Source organism: Theobroma cacao, chromosome 1 (genome assembly GCF_053813885.1).
Source record: "Theobroma cacao isolate CCN51 chromosome 1, ASM5381388v1, whole genome shotgun sequence".
Lineage (NCBI taxonomy): Eukaryota > Viridiplantae > Streptophyta > Magnoliopsida > Malvales > Malvaceae > Theobroma > Theobroma cacao.
Genome location: NC_142639.1, coordinates 36124958 through 36144962, shown reverse-complemented (window position 1 = coordinate 36144962; position 20005 = coordinate 36124958). Strand labels below are relative to the sequence as shown.

General features: G+C 36.0%; 2 protein-coding genes across 2 annotated transcripts; one reads left to right on the top strand and one right to left on the bottom strand.

Moving 5' to 3' along the window:
* The first annotated feature begins 920 nt into the window (after positions 1-920).
* On the top strand, positions 921-7460 carry CUL2 (cullin 2). The gene is made up of 20 exons (XM_007050768.3): positions 921-1145; positions 1637-1807; positions 1925-2024; positions 2548-2733; positions 2872-2919; positions 3008-3211; positions 3322-3399; positions 3784-3873; positions 3979-4059; positions 4161-4220; positions 4686-4715; positions 4801-4887; positions 4981-5130; positions 5208-5263; positions 5411-5531; positions 5614-5775; positions 5876-6019; positions 6156-6374; positions 6466-6633; positions 7222-7460. The coding sequence occupies exons 2-20, from the start codon at positions 1677-1679 to the stop codon at positions 7321-7323; spliced, it is 2217 nt and encodes a 738-aa protein (XP_007050830.3). The 5' UTR covers positions 921-1145; positions 1637-1676; the 3' UTR covers positions 7324-7460.
* A 469-nt stretch (positions 7461-7929) lies between these two features.
* LOC18613498 (cysteine-tryptophan domain-containing zinc finger protein 3-like) lies at positions 7930-18822 on the bottom strand. Its single transcript, XM_018126544.2, has 14 exons — positions 18165-18822; positions 17023-17095; positions 16786-16916; positions 16246-16644; positions 14828-16104; positions 14187-14626; positions 12163-14096; positions 11899-12059; positions 11539-11699; positions 10679-10839; positions 9398-10242; positions 9118-9261; positions 8911-9029; positions 7930-8147 (listed from the first exon to the last, which is right to left on the bottom strand). The coding sequence occupies exons 1-11, from the start codon at positions 18333-18335 to the stop codon at positions 10048-10050; spliced, it is 5103 nt and encodes a 1700-aa protein (XP_017982033.2). The 5' UTR covers positions 18336-18822; the 3' UTR covers positions 7930-8147; positions 8911-9029; positions 9118-9261; positions 9398-10047.
* Between the last annotated feature and the right edge of the window lie 1183 nt (positions 18823-20005).

Here is a 20005-nt window from a genome sequence, read left to right as displayed (position 1 = left end):
AAAGAAACAAAAAATATTCAGATAATATTTTTGTGGCACCTAATTTGGCTTTAATTCTTTTTTTTTTACTATTTTTGTATACACATTGGAGTCAAGAAGTTCTTACCAGGGCACAATCTTTTAGCAGCAACTAATTTGACTTTAGCTAATTATTTTTTTAAAAGATTTATGGGAATGAAGAATTTAGTAAAACTCATTATAAAAAAAAAGTAAAATTATATTAAAAAAAACGAAGAGATCGAACACCATTTTAAAATTTTGTTTAGATATTTGTAAAAAATAAATTTACATACATGGACATGTATATACACAAGTAATGCAACACAAACATAGATCACAGGTACAAACGTACATGCAATGTATACATCCACGAGGGACAATTATAGTTAATTAGTAATTTAATTTTATGATTGTCCATTGAAAACAGAAGAAACATTTTCTATATAATAGACATCCTAATAGAAGAAAGAAAAAAAACAAAATACTTGATGCCTGAGACATATTGAGTCAAAAGGCTTAAACTTGATTATTATTATTAGCTAAAGTTAGCTTTTATTTTTTGTGTTATTTTTCTGAAAAGGAAAGAATTAGCTTTTGTTATATTCAAGCAGAAAAAAGGATACAACTCAAAATGTGAAGCTAATCACATCCTAACCATAGTTAACCACCCTAGAAAAGAAGCAAAAGAGACTTTGAGATGGAATTGGACGTATCCCTACTTCCCTACTAGGATTAATGATAGGCAAGTCATGTGCATCCAACATTATTGTACCATATTTTATTTTTCATACTATTATTATACATATTTAGGAGTAAATAAAAGCAAAAAAAAAATTAAACCTATATACTCTTTTAAGAGTCCATTCCATATGGAATTTTTCTTTGTGAAGTGAAGTAAAAGAGTCCTTGCTAGAATTTCATTAGCCTTTTATTTAAAGCCACAACACAGGTCGCAGGCAAGAAAATCCCATCTCTCTCTCTCTCTCTCTCTCTCTCTATTTTCCCATATTTCGCAGACTTTTTTTAACCTTTCCTCTCGTATATAATTATTTCCCCCCATTACCTTCTCCGATTCTCTACTCTTCTTTAGCGCTAGGTTTAGGGTTTCTTTTGCAGAAGTACTCTCAAATTCGATCATCTTTCTGGTACGTACTTTATGGTTTTTTTTGGTTCGTTAGGGTTTTGCTTATATCTCTTCGGCTTATATTTTTTTAATTTATTGATGATTAATTAATAATTGGTTATATGTCACAACGGCATTGATCGTTGCGTGTTTGTTTATTATAATCGGTAATCTCAGTTCAGCATTTTTTTTATTGTTTCTTTCGAAAATCGTAATCAATTCTATTTTCTTTTCAATCTTTTGCGTGATCGACTGTTTGAGTATGTTATTCGGTGGATTGCCCTGACTTCTGATATTTTGACGTTGTTTTAAAATTATATGTATTTTCGCCTTTTTTTTTCCTCCTACCGATTTCTTTGTAAGGGTTTTCATCAATGTTTGGCCTGTATGATATGAAAATTTTGGTTGCTGAATTTTTGTTTGCTAGTTTTCATGCTAGGGTTTTGTTAATTTATGTGGTTCGATTGTTTGATTTTGAGGTTTTGATGGTTTCCTTGTCATTTGCTTTTGCAGATTTTAATTTGAAGAAATCTTTAGCTCCTTCTTTACTGCAATGGAGCGCAAGACTATTGACTTAGATCAGGGATGGGATTATATGCAAAAGGGGATCACAAAGCTTAAGAGGATTTTGGAAGGTTTGCCAGAGCCGCCATTTAGCTCAGAAGAATATATGATGCTTTACACGTATCTCTTCTAACTTATTTTTAGTTTTCTTGATTTTTTTTGAGCTACTTACTTATTATTCTTAATTATCTGGCATTTTTTATCCTTCTCATCTTTTTTTGATTGGAACTACTGCAGGACTATCTACAACATGTGTACTCAAAAGCCACCTCATGATTATTCTCAACAGCTTTATGACAAGTACCGAGAGGCATTTGAAGAATATATTACTTCAACGGTAAGGAATTTGGTGTTGTGTCAGCCATCATTGGTTGCTGACTACTGGTCTGTGTAGATACAAGTGTTAAAAATTCAGTTTTATTTTGGAGGCATTATTTTACTGCTATGATTTCAAGGATGTTAATGTAATTGATACTCTCTCTGTGAAATCTTACTGAACCCTTGTATGTTTTACCTTACGACAAAGGGATTTGACCTGCATCTTTTACAATGCATATAACAAGGGCTGAAACGGATGTTATGTTTCATATAAACTCTGATTCAGCTTTTATATTTAAAGAACTTTCATTGCATTTGTTTGATGTTTATAGATTATGTTGTTGTTTAAAGATTGGAGTTACTCGTTTTTTTTTTTTTTATTGTTTTTAAAGCTCTATGGTTTTATTGTTGGATACTTCTGTAAATTTCTTTTTTAATAGCTTTCTCCTTAATAGATTCGATATGAAAGCAATTTATGACTCCATCTACTTGTGGGAAATTTGCTTTTTGTTTTAATTTTCCTCCATTTTTTTCCAAACCAGGTGTTGCCATCTTTAAGGGAGAGGCATGATGAGTTCATGCTGAGGGAGCTTGTTAAAAGATGGGCGAACCATAAAATAATGGTTAGGTGGCTATCACGCTTCTTCCACTACCTTGACCGCTACTTCATTGCCCGTAGGTCACTTCCTGCTCTTAATGAAGTTGGGCTGACCTGCTTCCGTGATCTGGTTTGTTATTGGTTCTTATAATGACACCCTTATCCAATACTAATTATTCTGTAATGAGTTGGATTTTTAGAGTTTTGCTGCCCATTGTTTCAAATATACTTTTAACTAATTGTTCACTGTCTGTTTTACTAATTTCAGGTATATAATGATGTGCATGTCAAAGTCAGAGATGCTGTAATTACCCTTGTAAGTTTACATCATTGCTTCATGGTTAATTGTATTTTTAGGCCACATTTTGAATAAAGAACTAAGAGTAATGGTTACTTCTTACCAGATTGATAAAGAACGTGAGGGAGAGCAGATAGACCGAGCATTATTGAAGAATGTGTTAGATATTTTTGTTGAGATTGGCATGGGACTAATGGATCGTTATGAAGAAGATTTTGAAGCACACATGCTTCAGGATACTGGTGCTTACTATTCACGGAAGGCATCAAACTGGATTCTGGAAGATTCTTGTCCAGATTACATGTTAAAGGCAAGTGATTAAGTGCTTCTGCATTTTTTTTATAGGTTAAAATTTTTTAACCGTGATGGTTCTAATATAATGGTTCTAATATAATATTTTAATTTTAATGGTAATTGCAGTCTGAAGAGTGCTTGAAGAAGGAAAGGGACAGAGTGTCTCATTACCTGCATTCAAGCAGTGAGACAAAATTGTCTGAGGTTAGTTGAATGGTTGTAAATTTCTAGGATAAATGAATAGCTTGCTCTCTGAGCTTAAGTTTGGCTTGATGGTGCACCTTTTTTTCCTTTCCTTAGAGAAAATTCATTAAACTGATGCTATAAGAGGTGACTTAAATGAATAGTGTTTGATGTGTCAAAGTTGTTGCTAAGATATTACATTAGAACTTGTGTGAATTCTCTTTATATGGGAAGATCTGGTTATTTTATCTATTTTCATCAAGGTGATTGAGATTGCTTGATTTTAATATATTTGAAAGACATGAAATGATTTATGCTTGTGATAAGCATTTGCATAGTCATCCTATGAAGGCAGCTCTGTAATTCCTAGAGCATTCTACTTATATCTGTTTCTTCTTTATCTAGAAAGTGCAACATGAGTTGTTGGTCATGCATGCTAATCAGTTACTTGATAAGGAGCATTCTGGATGCAGGGCCTTGCTTAGAGATGACAAGGTATTGTTCAACCTTGTTCTTTGCTAGCAATGTTTACTCTTCTGGGTATTTCTTTGGCAAAATGTATGCATTAGATAGTTATTTAGCTTTCTTTACACTCTGTAGGTGGAGGATCTTTCTAGGATGTACAGGCTTTATTGTAAAATACCTCGAGGCTTGGATCCTGTTGCTAATATATTCAAGCAGGTTTGACTTTTCTATTTACTCTATTCTGCAAGCTAAATGGCCATCTTTCTCATGTTATTTTATGATTTTACTGACTCTTTCTGAGTACTTCCTTTTTGCAGCATATTACTGCTGAGGGTACAGCCTTGGTTCAACAGGCAGAAGATGCTGCAAGTAACCAGGTTAATTTTGTTATTGTCCTTTCTGATAGAAAGTGTAATTGTTGGACACAGGATACATATATTGATTTCCTTCTGTAATAAGGATAATTCATGCAGATTTTTGCTGGATAGTAATTGTGTGCTTGTGAGGGGATGAAATCTTTTTATTTTGAACTAATTTAATGGGTGCAAGAGTAGTATTTAAGCATCAGTCAGGCATGGTGTTTTTTATCTTCATTTGTTATTGTGGTTGTGCGCTTCTCTTAACAGTTAAGTTTGATATGGCTTTGACATGCCAGTTGCAAACTTTCCCTTGTTATTTCTTGTTCTGAAAAAGAAAAGGGGAAAATGAACTAATCCCAACTAGTATGAGCTGAGATTTTCAGCCATTTAGGGAAAAAATAGATGATAATCTACACAATTTATTTTGTTTCTAATTCTCACCTGTGTCCGGTTCTAAGTGCTGATAGTCACTCATTTCCACAGGCCTCAAATGCTGCAGGTGTGCAGGAACAGGTGAATTTCCCAACTTATACAGCTATATGGATTCTCTTGAAATCAGTATAGATGTTGAAAATTGATGTATTGTTGTTATTATCAGGTCCTTATCAGGAAAATAATTGAGCTGCACGACAAGTATATGACGTATGTGACTGATTGTTTTCAAAACCATACTCTGTTCCACAAGGTTTGTGTCGGAATACCTAAACTTGTAGTATGGATTGTTTTCAATCATTTCAACTAAAACATGTCTTTTTTTTGTAAAAAAAATGTTTAATAGGCCTTGAAAGAGGCTTTTGAGGTATTTTGCAACAAAACTGTTGCTGGCAGCTCAAGTGCAGAGCTTTTGGCAACTTTCTGTGATAATATCCTCAAGAAGGGTGGAAGTGAGAAATTAAGTGATGAAGCCATTGAAGAAACACTTGAGAAGGTAGCTTTGTCAACCTTTTGATGCTAAATTTATTGTGATCTGAAATTGATTCTGAACTCTCTGTTTGGTTTCTGCAGGTAGTTAAGCTGCTTGCCTATATTAGTGATAAAGACCTCTTTGCTGAATTCTACAGGTGAAGGTTTTATTTTTGTGTCAATTAATTTCATGTTTTCTTGTTATCTTTTTTTTTTTTTTATGATTATTATTTAAAAAAATTAAATTGTAAAGTCATTTCTGTGGTACATTTTGATCCTAACTTTTTGTGTTCAATCATTGACAGGAAGAAGCTTGCTCGGCGACTGCTTTTTGACCGAAGTGCTAATGACGATCACGAAAGGAGTATTCTGACTAAGCTAAAGCAGCAATGTGGTGGACAGTTCACTTCGAAGATGGAGGGCATGGTGAGTTGGATTGGGTTTTACCTAGTTAATTTGTCTGCATTGATTATGGTGTGATGTGAGTTGTCTTCTACCTTCCTAACAGGTCACAGATTTGACTTTGGCAAGGGAAAACCAGGCCAGCTTTGAGGACTATCTTAGAAGTAACTCAGCTGCACATCCTGGGATTGATTTAACAGTTACTGTTCTTACCACAGGATTCTGGCCAAGTTATAAATCATTTGATCTCAATCTCCCTGCTGAGATGGTAATGACTTTAAATGTTATTTCATGATGACACTATTAAATTTCTTCTTCTGTCATGTGTTCAGAAATTTTATTTATATTTAATAATGTCATTGTTTCAGGTCAAGTGTGTAGAAGTTTTCAAAGGATTTTATGAAACAAAAACAAAACACAGAAAGCTTACATGGATATACTCATTGGGAACTTGCCACATTAATGGCAAGTTTGAGCAGAAAACTATTGAACTCATTGTCTCAACTTATCAGGTAAACAGACTCTTTAGACTGTGCACTTTTTATATTAAAAAATTGTGGTTAGGTTGGATTCATGTCTTGCCTCTTGCTGGGTTCTTGTGTTCAATTTTGATTTTGGGAACTAATTTCCAGTTGCCAATTTGAACAGGCTGCTGTCCTTCTGCTCTTTAATGCTTCTGATCGGCTGAGCTATTCAGAGATCATGGCTCAGTTGAACTTGACCCATGATGACTTGGTCAGATTACTACATTCGCTGTCATGTGCCAAGTATAAGATTCTAAGTAAAGAGCCGAACACAAAAACCATCTCCCAAAGTGACTACTTTGAGTTCAACTCTAAGTTTACTGACAAGCTGAGGAGGATAAAGGTGTGGGACAGTTTTGTAACTCTCTCTTTTATATTTATTGTTTTGGGAAGATTTCAACTTTGGTAATAAACTTGTAAATTATCCTATGTAGATTCCTCTCCCTCCGGTGGATGAAAGGAAGAAAGTTGTGGAAGATGTTGATAAAGACCGGCGTTATGCTATTGATGCTGCAATTGTGCGCATAATGAAGAGTCGGAAAGTTTTGGGCCACCAACAGTTAGTTTCAGAGTGCGTTGAGCAGTTGAGTCGCATGTTCAAGGTATTAATCTATGCTTCCCCCTGGTGGATGAGAGAAACATTAGATGTATGAATGTGGATTTCTGGTTGCCTAACTGACATAAAAGACACACAAACATGCATGCTAGTTTAACATACACTGTATGAAAATAATTATTTAAAGAATGCAAAGTTAGAAGACAAAAAGATGTAGTAGGAGTTTTGGGTAGAAAGGTGAAAAAAATGAAAGTGGTACCTTATGTAAAGGGAGTATGCTTTAGGGATTGATGCATGTAATGTAATACAAGATGAGAGGTGATCCATTTTTTAGCTTAAATGAAAAGGGAGGTTATCAAGTAGGATTAAGAGCATAGACTAGACTTTCGTAGGTGTGATTAAATATGTTGTGTCTGTGAGCATGGAAATCGGAAAGTAGTAAGTAGGTGTGATTGGTTGTTTAATGCGAAAGCAAAAAAAGAGAAGCAAGGGGAGGTGATGGGAGTTATGAGTTTAAAACAAGAAGAACGAAATAAAGGATATAACTGAGAGCGTTTTACTGCATCTTGTTTTTGGAATTGTTGGCACCAAGTGAGCAGCAATAACATATGCTGTGGTTTTGGGGATTACGCAGCCTGATATTAAAGCCATCAAGAAGCGGATGGAAGATCTCATCACACGAGACTATCTGGAGAGAGACAAGGATAATGCAAACATGTTTAGGTACTTGGCCTAAATTCATGGTACAGTCGGATTTAGCAATGGGGGCATGCACTTGCCCCTACCGAAATCCTAAATTTTTTTTGGCTAGTATATGTAAGTATGTACAAGTTTAACAAAGTCCTTTTTTTATTTTTAATTTTAATTTTTGTCTCCATTGAGTATTTTCACTTCAAATTAATTAGTATTTACGTAAGTCGTAGTTTACCTTTTAAAACAAGTTTGCTTCTCTTTTTCCGCAAAAAATAATTCTAGTAGCAGTGGCTGGATCCAAACGTTGTAACAGCAATTTTCAAGAACGAAGCAAATGAGATATATTAAGTTTCAAGTACCTTGTTGTCATAATGTGTTATTGCACTCGATGATTTAACAAGTAGGGTGTAAATAGAAAGTTAATATAATCTTTATAAAAATAAAGGATAAAGGTTTAATTCAAACCTTGAATTTTTCTAAATAATTTTACGATATAAAACAAAACAGGGTGGGAATCAGATGATTATGGGTTGGAATAGATAAACATGAAGGGCACATTCTATCCTTAAATTTCTTTAATATGTTTAAAGGTTGTCGTTAAAGGAAAGGAACAGTGCCCCAGCATGCGAGAGGAGCAGAGTTACTGAGATGCATGACCAAAAGCAGAGGCTCAAATTTTATTCAAGACTTGAATAAATGTTATTATAGCTATGTACATACAACGAAGACGTGCAGTAATCAGATCAAAATTTTTGTCGTATAGATGTCACCAAGATATAAAAAGAGGGAGGATAAAGTAGCAATTTTGCCATCGCAGTCGATCCATAGCCAGCTTCGCTGTTGATGCAACTGCCCACATTGTTCAACCTGAAACCATTCCCATACATATTGTGTCATTAGCAGAAATCATGCGCCTAACCACATGGAACTGCTAAATTCAACAAGCAAACACATGTCTCAGCTCTCGTTAATGCCACTTAATAATTGTTCACAGGCAAGTCACATATTCAGTCATCCAGACATATCATCGATTAGCATAAAAATTAATCAACCATCAAACAGTGCCACATAGTAGTAAAGGCTCAGCTTCCCAGTAATATAATTCAACAAAGACGTGTCCGCTCTGATTAATGCACAGTCAATTCTTGTGACTCACATATTCAATCATTGAACGATCTCATTTTTTCAAATTTTGCTTCATAAGTATAATCCCTAAACTGGTATCTTGTGTAAAAATGAGTCAACCACCCAACGGTACCACACAGTAAAGGCACAGCTTCCCAGTAATATAGGGACATGCACACAGGGAACGTGAGGCTCATGCCCCTTAAATATGGATTACTGGCTTGTTACCACTATGCCCATGGTAGATGCAATTCAGCTACAGCTCAAAAGTCTGCTGAGGTAGCTCTTGCGGCCTGTGTCAGGCCTCCTAAAATAAAGGCAATTGTCTGCAGATTTTATAGACTCTGATACCAATTGCTAGCAAAGGCTTTTTTAGTCCACTAATGAGGATTAGTAAAACTGTTTGCACCCTCCTAAGTCCAAACAAATTTAATGTTGCAAAGACATTTAAAAGAGAATTGTCATTCAATAAAAGAACAGTATGGGCCACTGAAAGAGTTTTTACCTGTCAGCATTGAGACGGCCAAGTTGAAGATATTAGAATGATCTCTCCCACAAACAAAAGCACTTGCCACGTTCCAAAATGAGAATCATACAGAGATGTGTATGCTACATAAATATTTACTGCCACAAAAATAAGAACGGTTAGAAACAACTATATGCACCAAAACAGTACATCATGCAATAAATAAACAACAAAAAGTACACCAACCTTTAAAGGGAAAAAAGAAAAAAATTTGCAACCTTGCTTGGATCTCTACCACTGTAATTTGCACCAAATAATTTTTCCTATATTCTTTCTACTCATCTTGATCAATCGGAAGTATATGCCATGGCAGGTTCTACAGCAGCTGATCTGCACAAATACAAATACTGAAGGTGAAACTGAAAGAATGGAAAGGCAGATATGGAAAAGGATAAGGAAAACAGAAAGAAAATTGACTCGACGTGGTGATTTTTATATTTTAAAGCAGGCTCTAAGAGTAGCAAACCTGAGACTGCAAAGTAGAGTGCCCTGCTTCATAGTGCTTGAACTGAGAAAACAGCAGTCACTGTGGCAAAAGAGCAAGCACATGCTGATGCACATCCCAGTATTTTCCTAAAGAGGTCTCCAAGTAAAATAGTATTAACAAATTAACTAGTCAGGTGAACTAAAACTGCCTCTGGGGAACAATAATGTCAAAACAATGGCAAACTCTACTATTAGAATTCTACCACCCTGCCTCAATCTATAATTGGCTTCTCTATCTTTATACAAAATTATTTCTTCAACCACTATCCTTTTTGGAGTATAATCACCTATTTATACAACTTAAAACAATTTCGCATAAACCTTATGAATTACATGTCCTCAATACCATCTTGAGAAGGACATTAACAGAGGACATCCCATTGCTGTGTCAGAATGCAGTTGAAGCTTCTGAAAGAATACACTGAAAACCCCAGATTTATCTAGTATTGCACACATGTACAGTGAGTGTTGGAAAGCAGGCACTTGTCGGTTTTACAATGGAAGTGTTAGGGATTGCAGCAGGAAGAACTGGCCCCTTTTCTCCATTAGGACTTCATACCCAAGGACAAACCGTCAAAATGAAATTTCCTCCAGTATAAAATCATCCTCAGCAACCACATTTTTTTTTTCTTAATGGCTAATGGCTTCCATTGCCAGGCGTACCAAACGTAGCAGTCCCTCTACGTCTTGGAAGTTAAAATCAAGAGCCTTTTTCACAAAAGATATAACCTCCCCACTTTCAGCCCCTCCCAAACTTAAATTAGCAGCTGCAAAAGCAATTCGTGATTTCCTGGAAGCTTCCATTGCATAATTTACATCCTGTGCCTGCAAATAATCACATTTGGTTTTGGTTATGATAAGACTCTAAAGTAAGAGATAAAAGCTGTAGATCATAGAGTGACATGATGTAGTAAGAGACAACAGACACAGGTCACAGGCAAGAATATAAATCTTCTTGTGCTTCGAAGCACAAAGCTGCTAGGGCACATGTGCAATTTCAACATACAGAACCAGTAGCCTTTGGGTCAAGGATATAGAAGGGAGAAAAGGTTTGGGAGAACTGAGAAAGCAAAAAAAGCTTTTGGGGATTAATACCAAAGAAAAACTGTTTTGAGCAAAAAGGGGAACTGGGGGTGGGGGGAGAGGTGTTCAGTAATGCTTTCACTCTCATACCATATCAAAAACACATGAATTACAATTTCAAAATTATATGTGAAGCTTTATAAAAAAAATTACATAGGAAGCAAAACTCTCAACTTACAAAATTGAGCAACCGCACAAAGTAAGGACGGTTTCGAGCAGAAATAACATGATTTCCAGCAACCTGAGGAGAAGTAACACCTTTCGGAAAAGCAACCTTGTCTGCTGTTGTTGAGTGGTTTAAGTTATCAACATCAGAGGCAGAAGAAGAAGGAGACTCACCTGATATGAAGACAACAATTATTAAAAGAAGAAGTTAAAAGTAACTTTGTGTCATTCAGTGCCATATTAACATTATTCATAGAGACATTGAATGTCCATAAAAAAACATACAAAAGAAGAAGGTGATAAAAGGGACTGGAAAAACCGAGAGACCGATGAGTAGGCTTACTTGAAAATATCTACTCATATGCATGCATACCAATAAGGCCTGTCCTAAACTTAGGTCCAATGCCAAATTTATAAAAATTGGTAAACCTTGCATGTCAAATAGCAACTAGAACACTGATGATATACAAACTCAAGTCGACCAACTAATACAGAATCTGTGTCTGCGTGAACAAAACAACACCAAAAAAAAAAGTGACCAGAAAGACATTATGTCTGAAGCTCCTCTGATTTGAAGATACCAAAGAACACATTCACAGTATATAAGAAAAGAGACACACACAGGAAGCAAGTAAACTAATCATTCATGTAGAGCAATCAATTTTGATCTGCTTCTAAGATGCAACTTTCTGATGCAGAGATCTTTTCACAAATTAAGCAACTAAATTCCAAAGTAAATATCAGAGGCCGGTGTTCTCTGATCACTGCATAGGTGCAGAAGAGCCACTAAACAACAATTTCAATGTTAAACGCAACACAGACTACTAGCAAGAAGGATTTCAGCCAGTACAATCACTGGGTCCTTTGAATTACCAGGAGGAACCACTTGTAAAGCTGTCTGCAATTCATGTCGATCTCTACTTGCACTGGCATGAGATGAATATATGACCCTCATATATGCCACCTCCATACACTTGTAGGCCAAAGAAGCAGCAGCCATGTCCTTTAATCTCTCATACTCGTGGGCACAAAACCTGAAAAATTAATTGATAAACAACAACAAAAAATCAATAACCACAAAAATGAAATCATCCCAAAACAAAATGCAATAACAGATGATTCAATGTTGCAGGAATTTTTTCAACTAAAACATGATCAGCTCCAACAAAGTGTAGCAACTTAGGATTACAAAAGGAAGAGAACAAATGCTGGAGCACCTAATATTTAACTTACTCGCAAAGCTTCGCAGTGCTACTATACATTTGCATACTCTGAATCATCTCTCCATGTTTGGCACTATCACTGTTGCAAGATTCAAGTAGAGAGGCACCATGAAGAAACTTCAGTGCTGCCTGGAAGTAAAGTGCAGTGCTCTCCACATTTGAACCAGAGTTCTGAGGGAATTTTTTTAACAAATATTAAAAAAAAATCAGTTTGCTAGAGGTTAGGAAAAAGGGGGAAAAAGGCAACAGATAAGATAAAAGAGCAAGGTAAAACCTTGACACGATCAGCTAAATGCTTTAAATCTGTAGCCTCCTTCAAGGCATTGGTAGCTGCCTGGCTTGAGGAATCCTTTCTCAGTGGACTTGGTGCATCAACATCCCTGATCCTACGTCCACCTGATGTAGTATGTCTTGAACTACTGTGCTGAGTTCCATTTTGAAGATCAGCCTTCTTTATTTGTTTTTGTATCTTCAATGCATCATCACCTTGAGATCCATCAACTCCATTTCCCTTTTGGTACCCAGAAACTGGGCGGGGGCAACGAGAAAGCATCTCATTTTGAGTTCCTCCAGAGGGTGGTAATGATACTGACTTCCCTCTCCCAGAAGCAATTTCTGCATGATCAGATTTGTCAGGGTGGAACCTCTTTGTATATTTTTCACCATCACTGTCCTGCACAATATTCTGCTTCACAGTAGACATTACATCTTGAACTCCTGTGGCATCTGGTTTAGCATCCGAACGGCCCTGAACCCCAACATTTGATTGACTTTCTCTTTTGCTACTCTCACCGGACAATTTTCCCACAGATTCTTTATTATCAACAAATCTATTCTCACTTTGATCGGACTTGACTCCAAACCTCTCCTGAAACTTATTTCTTTGATCCCTAGGTTTTACCTCATATGACGGTGCACGATCTTGCTGTTCATCAACAGAATCAGATTTAAAACTACGACTTCTATCCTTTGACCGTGAGGATCCCTTGCCTGACTTTCTTGGACGAGAAGCATCAGCAAGAACATGGTTGTTATTCTGATTTTCTTCATCACAGTGTTCATCCATTGTAGCTAATTTACCAGCATATTGAGCCTCTTGGCCTAAATAATCAACAGTACCATTCATAAATTGACCTTTTCTAATATCAGGAGAAGATTCAATTGGTCCCTTAGCTTTACTGTCACCTAATTGACCACCGTCCTTATACTGCAAATGAAGTGCAGAGGACTCAAGGGACCCATGTTGAGCTGCAGCAGAAGTTTTGTCCTTCCTTCCTATCCCTGACCTGTCACTCCCATCATTATCTTCACCATCTGAGCATCTTCTTGGGCTACCTGCAACCAAAAGACCAGCATCACGAGACTCATCTTTCCCTCTAACATTCCTCCTTGTTGATGAAAGTTTATCTGGATTAGCAATTCTCATAGGTGATGAAGAAACTGATTCTACTGGTGAGCCTTTTGTTTCATGGAAGCCAGTTTTTGATTTATGCGAACCAGATTTTGATTTATGTGAACCAGAAACCTTAGATGAGCTTGAGGTAGCTGCTAAAGAAGGTTGGGCAGATCCAAGATCCTTTTTCAATGAATCTGTACCATCCAAGCTCCTTTGGGACAGAGTGATATCTGGATCTTGCCCACTTCGGTGATTCTTTGTATGCCTACTTTTTTTCTCCAGTTTACCACTGCTTTTACTGGCAGAGGAATCCTTACCCCCAGACTTAGATACCCTGGCCTTCTTTTCCCTTCTGTAGTCATTCTCGCTGAACTCTTCCTTTACAGACACTCTGCTATCCTGGAGGTTATTACCCATACTTTGGAGGGAACCTGTATTTAATTGACAATCAATACATTCATCAACTTTCCTCTTTCTTGAAATTTCCCCACCATCACAATTTGCCATATCCAGCGATCCATCAGTTAAGGAAACCTGAACTTTGTCCTTTAGTCTTTTAACATAGGCCTGTTGTCGGTCCTTATCTAACTTTGAATCCCGATGAGAAGAACGTTCACTGTGTTTAGGCTGATCCTTTCCTACCAATGTGGTAGGCAAACCATTACTTGTGCTAGGCCCCCCCTTAACAGCATGCTCAAACACCCAATCTTCATCAGCTAGATGCAAACTTTCAGTCTTAATTTTCTTGGAGGCCCTTAAAGAATCTTGATCAGTGACCCTTTTGCCTTTCATCTTCGAAGTTTTGTCATCACCTATTTGCATGTTTTATGAAAGCAACACATTAAATAATTTATGAAAATGAAGTTTAAAAAGTACAATAAATATCTGTTTAAAAAGAATACCTCCATCAGAACTGTGCTCTGACACTTTATGCTTCTCTTTCTGCTTATTTTTATGTTTCTCGACAGATAAATCAGAAGATCTGCTTAGGTGCTGTAAACCAGGTTCACCTACCACAGGAGATCGAGTCACATCAGTTAGGCTTCCAGATCGGGCTGATGACTGCACGTTCTTCTTTGTAGGAGTTGGCCCATCTTTATCCATTGCATTTGATGTTTCTTTTAAACTATGTTTCTTCCTTCCAGCACTGGGCATGGCATTTGAACCAAAACTCCGTTGGTTTTGGTCAGGTTGCAGGGCATCAGCTGAGGGTAATCTGGACATTATATTGCCAGGATTATTTTGCAAATTATTTTGATTCTCTGCAACAGGAACCTGATACAATGCGAAAACAGCTTTTGTAGTTTCCTCCTCATCAACACTGCAGCGATTCATTCCAGGCCTAAACATTTACAAGACAAAAAATGTTAGAAATTTGAAAGAGGAGAAATAACATTCGACAATCCATCACAAAGTTAACTATCAACACAAATGGTCACATGTTCAGTCCAACATAATTCTAACAATACAAAAACTTTAGGTGTCTGACCCACTAAACTTACATTCATAAAAATTTTCAAAGTAGTGCTGATAAAGAACTTACAGCCAGTTAAGCATGCTGCATAACCACTTGTCTGGTAAGTCAGCTGGATTTATGCTTAATGGAAGAAGACGCCACTTATGGCACTTGTCACAAGCAACCCAATTTTCTTTTATCAATATAGGAGCTGCAGATGCATGGGAAGTTCCAGCTACATTCACATTGGCAGAATTAGAAGCACCATCCATAGTTGGTTTAGGGTATGATTCGGATGCCAATAGATCCTCAGTTTTCTTAACACTTAGTCTATCATTATATGCACTGTTAATGGCTGATATATTTCTTTCAACCTTATCCGCTTCTTTCAGCCGATCTTCAGAAGGAATCTCCAATGAAATTTTTAGGTTCTCTTCCTGTTCCGGTTCCCCCATATCTCCGAAAAAATCTTTATATCTATCTTCAGCCTTTCGAAAAGGCCTTTCTAACTTTGGTTCTCCTGATTCCCTTTTGATTGTATAATTGTTAACATGAGCAGTCTGCTTATTTTTCAGCATCGATGAAGGACCAGCCCTCAAGCTTTCTTTTGGTACCTCTGCAGCTAGACTGCCATGACCCTGACTGCCTTTTGATTTTCTTTTTCCACCAGAAGAGGTATGCTGCTTTGCAGGAGGTAACTTCATATTGTCTTGTTCATATGATGTAGCTCTCTGGCTGACCTTCTGCTTGGGAGGATCTACTGGTTCACAATTTAGAGCTTTGCTACCCTTAAGAGTATAGGAGTCAGCTTTCATGGGATCATAAATTTTTTCTGCTTTACTACACCCATCTTTTCTTGCATATCCTGAAATATCATTGAGAACACTTGTCTTTTGTTCCTCCAAAACCTTTCGAGCTGAACCAGCCCTTGGTTTATCCCAGCCAACCTCTTGGGTAAGTATTGGCTCCAGTGATTCCTCCATTGCTACATCATGGGCACCTCTGTTTCTTGCTATGCCCTTATTTTTTACCCTGTCAATAGCAGAATATGAATTAGATAAAAGAGGAAGCTTCAATGTTTTAGAAACAAGCTCCTCACAAGCCAACGTGTCAATATCTGCTTCCTTCTTTGACATGATACCATTATCATTCCTTGTTTCCCTGTTATTGCCACTCTTCCTTTCTGCTGGAAAATTCTTTTTCTCCATTGACTTAGCTTTCTTGTCTCCCAATATTATTCCATCAACCTTGCCAGAATCAGATCTGTTCTCTTTTGAAATCTTTTCCTTTATAGTGAAGTTAAGCAGATCATCAGGGAGAGGTGATAGTAGTGCCTCTCCAGGCACTGGGAACGAAGTCATAAACTGCTCAACAATATACAGAAAAAGTTATATATAATCTGATTATTTCAGGTACATAAGATGTAAGAAGATACAAGATTACAGGAAAAAAGAGAAAAATTCTTGTAAGGAGGAGATTAATGAAAATATTACAGGAGGATTTACCCGAAGAATACTGGTTGGAGATTCAAATAATGGCTCTTGTGTCTCCCGATACATCCCTTCACTTTCAGAAGGGCTATCATCTAAGGAGGAAGATGGTGAGACATCAAGGCCAACAACACTGTAGAATTCAGCATTTTTTCTCGTTGACAAGTTATCTGACCCCATTTTGATTCGCACCTTCAACGGTTTCTGGTCTGGCAGATTGGCAGCTTTCTTGTTTGCAAATTCGCACCTAGAGGCAAGCTCATCAGCATGAGTGGATGTTACACCAACCTCTTGTTTATTCGAGTCATTCGAAGATGGTGCCTTCAAAGCAGGGAGGGTATCAAAATTTGTAGGAGGTCCAGGCCTCAATGCTTGTGAACCACTTGCCCAACCTGCTGAGCTATTACGACCATCCTATATAACAAAACAAACTACGTGCTCACTTTAACTTGGACTTCTCAAATCAACCAAGATCCAGTGAAGTTTCCTTCCTTATAGAAAATGAACTATATTTCCAAAGGGGGAAAAAGAGACAAAAAATTGTAAAAATTCTACCTCCAATTGCATATTGTTTGGGGATCTAGGTGCATTGCAACTCTGAACTTTTGGTGGACTCTTCGGATGAGACCAACCAGGAGAACGTGCATAAGTAGGTAAGAATGATCCATACCCACCAAATTTTGCCCCTGTGGCAAAATGTCAACAATCCCAAAATCATCAATTTCAAATTAACTCCAACTTATGGTGACTCTTGACCTCACAAGAACCATGATTCTCTTCATTTTAACTTACCAAGATTCTCTGCAGAAACTCCACCTTCAAAATCTTTTTGAAAATGTCCGAGAACATGTTGGATTTTCTCGTCCTTCAAAAACATTACAGGAGCCACATATCACTAAAAGATCATAAAACACATGGAGAGGGGCTAAGAACATGCATCGGACAAGTGAGAAAACATTGCAAAAGGTCTACTTACATTGAGTCCTATTTCTTACAGTTAGCTGCTGATCCTCTAGAAGCAGTAATAACACACTGCAACTCTATAAGCCACCTAATGTGCTTGAATCTTACTCTCCTAACTTCCAATTACGAAATCCCTAGCGTTACATTCAAGATTACCATAATCAAACCTCACCAACCTTACATGGAACAAACTTACCAACAACGCCTTCGCCTTCTGCAATAACAGGTGTCAAACTCACATCCGACAACTCACAAAACCCTAAAACCATTAATACACAACTACACGAAAAAGCTTCATTTATGACCGCACAAGACAAGAAAGCTTCATTTATGACAGCACTAGACACGTTGTGGAAAATAATTTTCCTCACTTAATTAAACGACTTAGGCTACCTAATGTGCTTGAATCTTACTCTCCTAACTTCCAATTATGAAATCTGTAGCGTTACAGTCAAGATTATCATCATCAAACATCACCAACCTTACATGGAACAAAAGTTACCGACAATGCCTTCTGCAGTAAACATGTGGTGTCAAACTAACATCCGACAACTCAAAAAACCCTAAAACCATCGATACACCACTACATGAAAAAGCTTCATCTATAACCGCCCTAAACACGTTGCAGAAAATAATTCTCTTCCCTTAATTAAACCACCTAAAAACTAGATTCTCTACATACCTCCATCATAAACCAAACATAACTCAGCTACATTAGAATTAAAAAAAAAAAACTGAAATACCAAATCCATATCTTATATTTCTATAAGCAACACAATTAAACATTAAACAAATTTAAATTCAAGATACAACATCCAACATTGCAATTACTCAGCATAAAAATCTTAACTTTGGATCTAAAACCCAACAAAGACAAAACAAGTCAACACAATATAATTAAACATTAACTCAAAAAACAAAAGGAAAGCTTTTTGCAGATAAGAAAAAGAAGAAAAGCCAACATTTCTTACTATGTAAGCGAGAGAAGATAGATCATTCTCAGGGTCGGTGGTGGTATCATCATCGTTATTGTTATTATAAGAGCAAGCCTCTCCTTCTTCAAGCTCAGTATCTTCCATTTCTCTCCCACCAAACCCTAGCCCTAGCCCCTTCCTCGCATCGTTACTCCCTAAAGAAATCATTCAACAGAAAAATAATAATAAAGTAAACCTCACCCCAATAATCAAGTTCTCAAACGAAATTTTCTATTATTGAAAGCCCAGAAGTTTCTTCGAACCATTATTTACAACTCCCTAAAACCCACCAAAGGGAAAGGGGGGCTTCTGCCCTAATTTCGATCAAAACTGAAACTCGATCGCGAATCCAACACCAAACCAAAATTTTAAAACGGCTCAATTTCAGAAAAATAAAATAAAGCGACTTAAACACATGGATCTCTCGAAATTTTATTTTTTGGGGGGCTTTTTTGGATTTTTTTTTTTTTTTTTTTTGGTGCGATCTCTTTAGCTGGAATCGATTAGCACAGAGAGAAAGAGAAAGAGAGAGAGAAAGAGAGGGACTCCCTCTGGTTTTGGTGCACAGGGCAGCCGCGTTTTTTTATTTTTTTATTTATTTTTGCTCTCTGTTTTTTTTTTTTTTTTTTAGGGGGGTTGTTAATTTCCCTTTCTTTCTTTGTCTTTGAAGGAAAATATTTTATTGTTTTAAAGTCCACATGAAATAACCACAGAGAGACAAAGATGAGAGAAAATGGTTTCCCTTTTATGTTTTTTCCTTTTTTTTTAAACCGAGCATGAAATTTTGAGTTTGTTCTTATTTACCTTTTGGTCCCTTTGTTTTTTCGTTTTTACTCAAGCGTCTTGTCCGAAGAATAAACATATGGTGATTGATGCCAGCGCCGTTTTAGCGCGTGGAAAATAAACTTGTCGCAGAAGCTATCGGAATTGAGTAGCAAAAGTTCAAATAAAGGGAAAGTGCGTCACAAAATCCTTGTATCGGAAAAAAAGGTTTATAATCATTCATAATAATTGCCTTTCTTTTTTTCAGTTCTTGATCAAGTTTATTCCTTATGGTCCAAGTTAATTCAGATATTTCTTTCTTTTTCAAATAAACATATTAAATAAAAAGTAAAATATTATTTAATACATTTTTTATTCAATCTAAACGTGATCTTATGATTGAATTTGAAATTTATTACGTGATAGACTACTTTAATAACAATACCATATATGAATTTATGTATGAGATTCTCATATCCAAATCATATAATGGTTTCTATTAGTGTATGGATATTTTTGCACATGATATATTGTCTATCAATATATGCATATAAATGATAATTTTTTTTAATCTTATCATTAAGTTTTTAATTATTATTATTCATAAGTGCCTGTTTGATTTAACTTATCAAATAATTTTTTTTCACTTCACAAAAAAAAAGTAAAATGTTTGGTTATTAAAATTTTTATTTTACATGAGAAATCAAAATTTTTTCAAACAAATATTAATGTCTGCTAATAATGTTTAATAAGACTTCTTTGACTACTTACTTTGGCCATCAATAACTCATAAATTACAAGAAAAATTATGTTAATTTTTTTTCTCTTGATTTAATTTATTTTATTATTTTTAATTAATAAATTTTATTTTATTCTGTTTTATTTTTTCTTTCATCCTCATATTTAGGATTTTGTTGAACAAAGTTGAGCTCTTTTATTTTTAGTTATTAAAAATAAATTAACATATTATTAAATATTTTTTATGTTCAATAATACTTTTACATTCAATTTACCTAATGCTATTTTAGTTTCTTTTTATAGTAATTTTAAGCATCTCTACTTGAACCATACTTCTT

Excerpts from the sequence above, each read along its gene's own strand:
- CUL2 (XM_007050768.3), top strand. The coding sequence starts at position 1,677 with ATGGAGCGCAAGACTATTGACTTAGATCAGGGATGGGATTATATGCAA. Across the intron at positions 2,734-2,871 it reads TGACCTGCTTCCGTGATCTG|GTATATAATGATGTGCATGT; the intron begins GTTTGTTATTGG and ends TACTAATTTCAG. Across the intron at positions 4,716-4,800 it reads CTGCAGGTGTGCAGGAACAG|GTCCTTATCAGGAAAATAAT; the intron begins GTGAATTTCCCA and ends TGTTATTATCAG.
- LOC18613498 (XM_018126544.2), bottom strand. The coding sequence starts at position 18,335 with ATGATTTCTTTAGGGAGTAACGATGCGAGGAAGGGGCTAGGGCTAGGG. Across the intron at positions 14,627-14,827 it reads TGCAGCATGCTTAACTGGCT|GCCTGGAATGAATCGCTGCA; the intron begins GTAAGTTCTTTA and ends GTAAATGTTTAG. Across the intron at positions 10,243-10,678 it reads TTGTGCGGTTGCTCAATTTT|GCACAGGATGTAAATTATGC; the intron begins GTAAGTTGAGAG and ends GATTATTTGCAG.